At 41.1% G+C, this 11080-nt stretch overlaps 1 protein-coding gene across 2 annotated transcripts in view; it reads left to right on the top strand.

Moving 5' to 3' along the window:
* Positions 1-436: 436 nt before the first annotated feature.
* Positions 437-11080, top strand: part of LOC109893741 (protein kinase C eta type) — a 36706-nt gene continuing 26062 nt past the window's right edge. Inside the window, exon 1 of one of the 2 annotated variants that reach the window (XM_031828925.1) lies at positions 437-566. Coding sequence is in view for 1 of the 2 variants with exons in the window: in XM_031828924.1 (XP_031684784.1) it covers positions 1222-1569 (348 nt within the window). In the remaining variant the exon portion in view is untranslated. Of the gene's footprint in view, positions 567-699; positions 1570-11080 lie in introns of those variants that run through there. The other variant, XM_031828924.1, reaches the window with a different exon arrangement.

Genomic DNA, 11080 nt, shown 5'->3' with positions numbered 1-11080 from the left:
TGTGTAAAAATAAAAATAAACAGATAATTGAATATCCGTTTCACCATGAGGCCAATTGCGACTTTAAAATAGCTACAGAGTTTAATGGCTGTAATAAGAGAAAACTGAAGATGGATCAACAACGTAGTTACTCCACAATACTAACCTAAATGACAGAGTGAAAAGAAGGAAGCCTGTACAGAATAAAAATATTGCAAAACAAACATCCTGTTTGCAATACGGCACTAACGCAAAACTGAAAAAAAATCTAATAAATTAACTTCATGTCATGAATACAAAGCGTTATGTTTGGATTTAACGTTACCCAGAAAGACTCACTGCCAACGATGATTCTAACATGACGCAGGGGTGTGAATACTTATGTAAATTATATATCTAATTCAATACATTTGCAAACATTTCTAAAAACAAGTTTTCACTTCCTATTATGGGGTATTGTGTCTAGATGGATGGGAGAGAAAAAATAATATATTTAATCCATGTTGAATTCAGGATGTAACAACAAAATGTGGAATAAGTCAATGGGTATGACTACTTTCTGAAGGCACTGTATCTGCTGAGGACAGGTGAGTCATTTTGATACCTGCATGTTTTGAGGCAACCCTAAGCACAGCGGTGCACCATGGTAGTTATAGTCGTAATGTACTTTCTAACAGTATTATATTAATCATTGACAGTAACCGAGGAGACTACAATCTCTAACACATATTGGCAAGACCTTTTACAGTTGCATGCAGGTAGCAATCAAATTTGTCAGAACAAAATGTAAACACACTGAGAAAGAAGAAACTTTACAGGGAAATCATTGTTGCTACTTCTGGTAGGCTACTTCCTTTTTACGGAACTTCTTTGAAGAGCTTCTTTGAAGAAGGTCGTTCTTCGGGACGTGCCGAGCTTTCTGTTTGAGTTCACTTCAGCTGGGGTGTTTCGGAAGGCAAGGACACACATTTGACCAGGAAAGTGCTCAGGACCAAGGGTCAAGAGCACTGTGAGAACGCATCACCTGAAGATGGCAAATGACAAGAGCAACGCGTTCGAATCGCTTTAGGACGCAACATTGGACTTCAGTCAACGATATTGATGTATATTCTTTAGAAATTATATCAGCAAATAAGAATGCTTTGCATGCATGTTAAATCCATAGCGTATTTTAAATTTTAGTTCAGTATATTGTTTTTACTTTGAGGTTGTAGACGTTTTTTTTTTTAGAGGAACAATATCATGAAGTTCAACGGGTATCTAAAGCTTAGAATTGGTGAGGCGTTGGACCTTAAACCAACTACTTTTTCCCTTCGCCATTCTACAATGTTCAACAAAACAGCTCCCACTTTGGACCCTTACATTGTGATAAAGGTGGACGAGTACAAAATTGGACAGACGCATACAAAGCAGAAAACCAACATGCCAACTTACAACGAAGAGTTCTGCCTCAATGTCAACGACGGCAAGCATATAGAGTTGGCTGTATTTCACGATGCACCCATAGGGTATGACGATTTTGTTGCTAACTGCACATTTCAATTTGAGGACCTGATGAAAACCTTGAACACAGAGACTTTTGAAGGATGGGTGAGTAGCTAAGTCCTGGGCAGTTGGCACTGAGGATGGATAGGGATGTGGTTGACATGCTTGCCTGACTGACACACTTTTATCCTCTTGGCAATTCGGGATAAAAGCTTAATTAATATAGTCAGACTGTAAGACACATACAGTCATTAAAGGGAGTCGAAATACACGGATCTTGCTTTTTTTGACTCTTTAGTAGTTCCCTTGGAACTTTTGGGGATTTTGCATATACAGGTATTCCTGTAAATAATTGGTCCCATGTCACAACATTTCTAAATGGTTTGAAATAAAAATGATTTTCATGCAGTTCCACATGTGTACTTAGAGGATTTAAAGTGAATATATATACAAATTGGCCCGTAACTCCACTTATACAACAAGATAGGCCTAGTACTACAGTCGTGGCCAAAAGTTTTGAGAATGACACAAATGCAAATTTCCACAAAATTTGCTGCTTTCGGTGTCTTTAGATATTTTTGTCAGATGTTACTATGGAATACTGAAGTATAATTACAAGCATTTCATAAGTGTCAAAGGCTTTTATTGACAATTACATGAAGTTGATGCAAAGAGTGAATATTTGCAGCGTTGACCCTTCTTTTTCAAGACCTCTGCAATCCGCCCTGGCATGCTGTCAATTAACTTCTGGGCCACATCCTGACTAATGGCTGCCCATTCTTGCATAATCAATGCTTGGAGTTTGTCAGAATTTGTGGTTTTTTGTTTGTCCACCCGCCTCTTGAGAATTGACAACAAGTTCTCAATGGGATTAAGGTCTGGGGAGTTTCCTGGCCATGGATCCAAAATATCTATGTTTTGTTCCCTGAGCCACTTAGTTAATCACTTTTGCCTTATGGCAAGGTGCTCCATCATGCTGTAAAAGGCATTGTTCGTCACAAAACTGTTCCTGGATGGTTGGGAGAAGTTGCTCTCGGAGGATGTGTTGCTACCATTCTTTATTCATGGCTGCGTTCTTAGGCAAAATTGTGAGTGAGCCCACTCCCTTGGCTGAGAAGCAACCCCACACATAAATGGTCTCAGGATGCTTTACTGTTGGCATGACACAGGACTGATGGTAGCGTTCACCTTGTCTTCCCCGGACATGCTTTTTTCCAAATGCCCCAAACAATCGGAAAGGGGATTCATCAGAGAAAATGACTTGACCCCAGTCCTCAGCAGTCCAATCCCTGTACCTTTTGCAGAATATCAGTCTGTCCCTGATGTTTTTCCTGGAGAGAAGTGGCTTCTTTGCTGCCCTTCTTGACACCAGGCCATCCTCAAAGTCTTCGCCTCACTGTGCGTTCAGATGCAATCACACCTGCCTGCTGCCATTCCTGAGCAAGCTCTGTACTGGTGGTGCCCCCGATCCCGCAGCTGGATCAACTTTAGGAGACGGTCCTGGCGCTTTCTGGACTTTCTTGGACGCCCTGAAGCCTTCTTCACAACAATTGAACCGCTCTCCTTGAAGTTCTTGATGAGCCGATAAATGGTTGATTTAGGTGCAATCCTACTGGCAGCAATATCCTTGCCTTTTGAAGCCCTTTTTGTGCAATGCAATGATGACGGCACGTGTTTCCGTACAGGTAACCATGGTTGACAGAGGAAGAACAATGATTCCAAGCACCACCCTCCTTTTGAAGCTTCCAGTCTGTTATTCGAACTCAATCAGCATGACAGAGTGATCTCCAGCCTTGTCCTCGTCAACACTCACACCTGTGTTAATGAGAGAATCACTGACATGATGTCAGCTGGTCCTTTTGTGGAAGGGCTGAAATGCAGTGGACATTTTGGGGGGATTCAGTTAATTTGCATGGCAAAGAGGGACTTTGCAATTAATTGCAATTCATCTGATCACTCTTCATAACATTCTGGAGTATATGCAAATTGCCATCATACAAACTGAGGCAGCAGACTGAAAATTAATATTTGTCAATGTATTGATACTCAAATTATTATTACATTCTAAAATATGTGAGAATAATGTGGACATTGCCTGACTGTAGCCTATGTGGCTGACGCAGGCCATGGATAGTGATAGCCTTAACCTCACCATCGCTGTTTTTATAATGAGAAAGTGCCCCAATACCAGTTCCCCCAAAAAACAGTTCCCCTATTTATATGGAATGCCAACTTGAAGCCAACATTAGATGTCGTCATAATAACCACACGTGGTTTTACCACAGCGGAGTAGCGCAACATCCTTCAAATGAACCGGTGGGAAACAAATGAGTGGCCTCATTTCTCACATATAAACAGTAAAAAAAAAATGAATTCACAGATTAATATAAGCGACCAGTAATTACAATAACTTTTCAAGCTTCATATTGAGGAAATGTCTGATTTTCAAGGTAGGCCTATTCCAGTGGCCTACTTGAATTTCTGAGCTCCACATTCAAGTTAAAGTACAGTAGCTTAGGCTACTTCAAGGTCCTTGCATATTGCAGGTGTAACATAGAAACCAAAATGTATTTGTCATGTTATTTCATTACCAGATCATGTTGTGAAGAAGCCCACTAGACTATGTCATTTGTTGTCATTATATCCAGAATAATGAATAGGAATAGCGTTGGGTGCAAGCAGTAGACTTGGTGTCCAATCCGAGGCACAAAAACATATGAAGCTGACTGAAAAACATGAACTCATAAGTATAACCTGATGCTTTTTCTTTTAAATCTAAGAAGACATTACTGTTAATCAAGCAGACAACAACAGAGGATCAATGTCAGTTGCTAAGGATATTAGATCCAATGTGGAATAAGGCACAACTGTCTTCCACAGCATATTCTGGACATTCCTCAGAAACACCTTTTTTTTTCCAGCACTTGGGCTGTTGTTTCATCGCATGCACCATCACAACAGCTGTTCATCACTTGACTCTTAATTGGAAAATTCCTTCCTGGATCAGATGATGATGTGAGCAAATCTCATGGCTTAACTAATCAGCTGCACACCAAATGTTCATCCAACAAGTATTTTGCATAATTATTGAAGAACCACGTCAATGACAGTATCAGTTTAGGTTTTAAGTATTAAGGTAAGGTGACTCTTTTGGTTAGAAGCATTCGATTTTGAAATGTATAGCCTACATTATTTTCGATTTGTGTGCCTGTAAACTCTTTGCACCCAATAATAGATTTAAATGTAAATGTAACATAGTTGCACTGCATTTCTAAGATCTGCCTGAAAGCGAGATCCAGGATTCTTAGGAGTTCAAGTTGAATGTCTTATTTAACTGATTAATGCTTAATATGATATAACAATTTACATGCCGTAAATGCAAGGACAGAAAAGGTCCTGTTTTATGTCACAAAACACGATTTTTCAAGACACCAACCACGATAAAGGGTTAAAAAACTTGTGAATTTTATTGACCATGGCTATGATCCCCCTTATATCTTAATGTAATTACATGAAAAGGTTGGCAGATTATTATCAGTGATTTATCAACAGTTGTAACAAGTTGTTCAGTGTAGGAAATCCTCACTGGTACCCTAGTTTATAGAAAAGCCCCATACACATTCCATAATGTACTGTATGTTGATAAACTGATGCCAGGAGCCATGGAACACAAGATTCTTCTTGTCGACCTGCATCGTTTACACTCATTCTGCCATTCCTTTTCCAGTCCTTTCTGTACAGGGCAAGTGATATCCAAGGCATGCAGATCCCATAGTCTCCATTTCCCATAATCTTAAGCAGCTCATTATAGGTGGCATCTTGGTGGATACCTCTGTGTATTTGACTTAAGCCTGTCAGAAAGTCAAAGGTGACATCATCAAGAGGTATTTGTATTTATTAGGGATCCCCATCATCTGAGGCCAAGGCAGCAGCTACTCTTCCTGGGGTCCAGACACATTAAGTCACTTACATTACACATAAAACAAAAGATAAAACAGGGCAACATATAATGTTATTACACCACTACATACAGTGCCTTGCGAAAGTATTCGGCCCCCTTGAACATTGCGACCTTTTGCCACGTTTCAGGCTTCAAACAAAGATATAAAACTGTATTTTTTTGTGAAGAATCAACAACAAGTGGGACACAATCATGAAGTGGAACGACATTTATTGTATATTTCAAACTTTTTTAACAAATCAAAAACTGAAAAATTGGGCGTGCAAAATGATTCAGCCCCCTTAAGTTAATACTTTGTAGCGCCACCTTTTGCTGCGATTACAGCTGTAAGTCGCTTGGGGTATGTCTCTATCAGTTTTGCACATCGAGAGACTGAATTTTTTTCCCATTCCTCCTTGCAAAACAGCTCGAGCTCAGTGAGGTTGGATGGAGAGCATTTGTGAACAGCAGTTTTCAGTTCTTTCCACAGATTCTCGATTGGATTCAGGTCTGGACTTTGACTTGGCCATTCTAACACCTGGATATGTTTATTTTTGAACCATTCCATTGTAGATTTTGCTTTATGTTTTGGATCATTGTCTTGTTGGAAGACAAATCTCCGTCCCAGTCTCAGGTCTTTTGCACACTCCATCAGGTTTTCTTCCAGAATGGTCCTGTATTTGGCTCCATCCATCTTCCCATCAATTTGAACCATCTTCCCTGTCCCTGCTGAAGAAAAGCAGGCCCAAACCATGATGCTGCTGCCACCACCATGTTTGACAGTGGGGATGGTGTGGTCAGGGTGATGAGCTGTGTTGCTTTTACGCCAAACATAACGTTTTGCATTGTTGCCAAAATGTTAAATTTAGGTTTCATCTGACCAGAGCACCTTCTTCCACATGTTTGGTGTGTCTCCCAGGTGGCTTGTGGCAAACTTTAAACAACACTTTTTATGGATATCTTTAAGAAATGGCTTTCTTCTTGCCATTCTTCCATAAAGGCCAGATTTGTGCAATATACGACTGATTGTTGTCCTATGGACAGAGTCTCCCACCTCAGCTGTAGATCTCTGCAGTTCATCCAGAGTGATCATGGGCCTCTTGGCTGCATCTCTGATCAGTCTTCTCCTTGTATGAGCTGAAAGTTTTTAGAGGGACGGCCAGATCTTGGTAGATTTGCAGTGGTCTGATACTCCTTCCATTTCAATATTATCACTTGCACAGTGCTCCTTGGGATGTTTAAAGCTTGGGAAATCTTTTTGTATCCAAATCCGGCTTGAAACTTCTTCACAACAGTATCTCGGACCTGCCTGGTGTGTTCCTTGTTCTTCATGATGCTCTCTGCGCTTTTAACGGACCTCTGAGACTATCACAGTGCAGGTGCATTTATAGGGAGACTTGATTACACACAGGTGGATTGTATTTATCATCATTAGTCATTTAGGTCAACATTGGATCATTCAGAGATCCTCACTGAACTTCTGGAGAGAGTTTGCTGCACTGAAAGTAAAGGGTCTGAATCATTTTGCACGCCCAATTTTTCAGTTTTTGATTTGTTAAAAAAGTTTGAAATATCCAATAAATGTCGTTCCACTTCATGATTGTGTCCCACTTGTTGTTGATTCTTCACAAAAACATACAGTTTTATATCTTTATGTTTGAAGCCTGAAATGTGGCAAAAGGTTGCAAAGTTCAAGGGGGCCGAATACTTTCGCAAGGCACTGTATCTACAATACAACATGTGTAATACCACCATAGAACAATATTACAATGTACGTTTGTGTAGAGTGCGTGTTCTAGCTTGTGTGTGTCTGTACCTGTGTGTGTGTCTCTTCAGTCCCCGCTGTTCCATAAGATGTTTTTGTCTGTTTTTACATCTGATTCTACTGCTTGCATGAGTTACCTGATGTGGAATAGAGATCCATGCAGTCATAGCTGTATGTTGTAAAGGGCACCTCCCATAGTCTGTTCTTGACTTGGGGATTGTGAAGAGACCTCTGGTGGCATGTCTTGTGGGGTATGCATGGCTGTCCAAGCTGTGTGCTAGTAGTTTAAACAGACACCTCAGTGCATTCAGCTTGTCAACGCTTCTTACAAAAACAACTAGTGATGAAGTCAAGAGATTGACATGCATATCGTTGTTAGCTCCCCGTCTACATTTATGGGTCATCCGTGCTGCCCTTGTTCCGAGCCAATTGCACATGACGACACGACTGAACAGTAGTCCAGGTGTGACACAACTAGGGCCTGTCGTGCCTGCTTTGTTGATAGTGTTGTTAAGAAGGTAGAGCAGCGCTTTATTATGGACAGACTTCTCCCCATCTTAGCTACTGTTGTATCAATATGTTTTGACCATGACAATTTACAATTCAGGATTACTCCAAGCAGTTAAGTCACCTTAACTTGCTAAATTTCCACATTATTCATTACAAGATTTTAGTTGAAGTACAGTGTTTCGTGGATGATTTGTCCTAAATACAATGCTTTTAGTTTTTGAAATATTTAGGACTAACTTATTCCTTGCCACCCATTCTGAAACTAATTGCAGCTCTTACGTGTTGCAGTCATTTCAGTCGCTGTAGTAGCTGACGTGTATAGTGTTGAGTCATCTGCATACATAGACACTGTCTCAAAGCCAGTGGCATGTGGTTAGTAAAGATTGAAAAAAGTAAGGGGCGTAGACAGCTGCCCTGGGGAAATCCTGATTCTAAATGGATTATGTTGGCGAGGTTTCCATTAAAGAACACCCTCTGTGTTCTGTTAGACGGGTAACTCTTTATCCACAATATAGCAGGGGGTGTAAAGACATAACACATACGTTTTTCAAGCAGCAGACTATGATCGATAATGTCAAAAGCCGCACTGAAGTCTAACAAACAGTCCCCACAATATTTTTATCATCGATTTCTTTCAGCCATTCATCAGTCATTTGTGTAAGTTCTGTACTTGTTGAATGTCCTTCCCTATAAGCATGCTGAAAGTCTGTTGTAAATTTGTTTACTGTAAAATAGCATTGTATCTGGTCAAACACCATTTTTTTCTAAAACTTTACTAAGGGTTGGAAACAGGCTGATTGGTCGGCTGTTAGAGCCAGTAAAGGGAGCTTTACTATTCTAAGGTAGCTGAATGACCTTTGCTTCCCTCCAGGCCTGAAGGCACACACTTTCTAGTAGGCCTTAAATTGAAGATATGGCAAATAGGAGTTGCAATATTGTCCGCTATTATCCTCAGTAATTTTGCATCCAAGTTGTCAGACCCCGGTGGCTTGTCATTGTTGATAGATAACAATAATAACCACACATGCCTCTGTCGTGCTAACTATGCCTCCCCTGTTAGCAGTATGTGAAGTATTGCATTGTAAAGTATGCTGGAAACCACAACTAATCTAATTCCTGTGACTTGCATGTACAAACAAGCTGAAGTGTGATAATACCCTATCTTAGGGCATGTCATATACAGATGTTAATGTGATGGTATCAAGAGCTGGTATTACTCTCCACGTTTGTCTTTGGTTGATGTGTGTTGCTTTCGAGGTTACACCCTCTGTATACCATAGTAGGCTACTACTGGTTTGGAATTTGTCTGTCACTGGAGAGAGAATTTCCCTCTGCAACAGTTTCGCTCATCTGGTTTACTTTCAGGTCCTAGAGGAGTAAACAAAAATGTGATTGGTGTGTAACCTGAACTTGTACATGCCTGGGACAGGTCGATCTGGTAACGTATGTGCGCCTTGAGACTCAACGCCCTCCAGTGGCTATCTGGCCTTCTTATTATCTGGCATGGTCATGCAATACAGTGGTCTGCCATACTCAAAAACGAATCTGTGTCATGGTGCCCAAAAGCTGTTAACAGACAGCTCACTCCTCTTGAAAAGAAGAATCTGAGCTAGATTTTTTTGTAAAGCTTCCACCAGGAACCAACCAATGAAGGCCAGAGTCAAGTACAGTGGGTGTATCTGTGAGGTTTGGCAGAAATGTGTGCATAGCCTGGCTTCACACTCTTACGAGATGCAGCCTTGAAAATACTCATCTGATAGATCTGAACTGTGAGACCAGGGTGACGTGTTCACTGCCGATATAGCGACGTGACCCGCGGTGTTTGTCATTATACCCTGATGAAGACAGCTTGGCTGTCGAAATGTTGTTTAGTAAATGATTGCATCTGAGCTCCTAGAGCGTGCAGCTCTCCTTTTCTTTTTCAAGTATTCTACTCCGCTAGCCAAAACCTAAACAGGTGTGTGTTTCTTCCAGCTCAAGATCTGAACTGAGACTTGTTTTGCTTCGTTAACTCTCAGATGAAGTGCTTGGGGCCCTATACCTATGACGTGTAGAATAGTGCACAGGCCTCCACACGCCCACACCACTGTTGTTGAAGGTTTCCCACCGTCTGCTTTATGCTCAAAGGCTCCCAAGTCTTTTCCCATCTCATCTCCCTTGTTTTATAGCTTCTCTTGGTTCAGAGCCAAGGACAGCACTTTCTCATCGGTGTTCCTCTCTAATCAGTACAATGTTGCATATTAAACACAAAACTTCAGTGTCTTTGATCTAAGGGCTCACACACACACATACACATGGGTGGATAGGTTTCTTTATCTAAACAAGTAGCAGTGTGAGGCTTTAACCTCAAGAGAGCAGCTCAAAATAGAAGCATGCAGTCATATCTGTTGTCTCATGGGCCTGCGGCTCAGCCTTACAGTATGTGCCATCCACCCACGCCTCTCACACCCCACTCACAGCCTTAACACTGGAGGGAAGATTCCACTAAGACCCACAATTTTACACCTGTGATGACTTCATTAGTGTTCTGTGTTGAACCATCCTTCAGGTTCATCTTGACAGTCTTGTCTCTGCTTTTAAGCAGAAGTGGATGGAATAGACTGTTTAACTATAAATGTTTGTCAGGAACTATCGCTCCTCCCCCGGAAAAAACATTACTTCCCCTTACTGCCGTGTGGTACTCAGTCAGACAAAGTTCCTGCTTTTTAAATTTAGTATGGTCCTGTCAGCATCAAAGCCTGATTTAGTCTGAACTCTTCTGTCTTCATCTGACTCTGGAGTTCTGTTTGCCTAGGTTGATTCCCTGAAGACACAGGTCCAGCGTTCTCAGAGAAAGAGAACAGGACAGTAATGGGTGACAGTAGGCTAATAGTTTATGAGGGTGTGTGTGCTCAGCTGTACACAAAGGAAACATGTGTGGAGAGTGATGCCATGTTAAAGAGAGACGTGAAATTATCATGATCTTACATCTGATGGTGTACTTAGTCTGGGGTTTTACATGTCCTTATGTTTGAGCCTCAGCAGTAGAATGTGTTATGTTAGAGATATGCCCTCCTCATAGCAATACAGAATGATATAACTGACCAAGAATATTGAATGGAGAGACAGGCTGGTAGAGATGACTTAATCAGGATGGAGATGATCTTGCAGTATCAGCCCAGTCATGTCACTTTTGTCGTGGGTTGTCAAGATTTTCCATTGGGGGGGTCTGTCTGACTAGAACAGTGTCTGTAGTTTGCTGTAAGTAACCCCAGTTTCAATGAAGTGGTTAGTGCATGGCCTCTGCAGCAGTGGAGCTCTTTTCAGGTTTCTGACTGTGTCTTATGTCTATTGTCTGTCTCTGGCTGTATGTCTTCTTATGCTAATGCCTATGTCTGTGTGAGATAGATGTTATTTTGAGT

Source organism: Oncorhynchus kisutch, linkage group LG7 (genome assembly GCF_002021735.2).
Source record: "Oncorhynchus kisutch isolate 150728-3 linkage group LG7, Okis_V2, whole genome shotgun sequence".
NCBI classification, from domain to species: domain Eukaryota; kingdom Metazoa; phylum Chordata; class Actinopteri; order Salmoniformes; family Salmonidae; genus Oncorhynchus; species Oncorhynchus kisutch.
The sequence above is the reverse complement of the archived record's forward strand: the minus strand, read 5'-3'. Positions and strand labels throughout refer to the sequence as shown.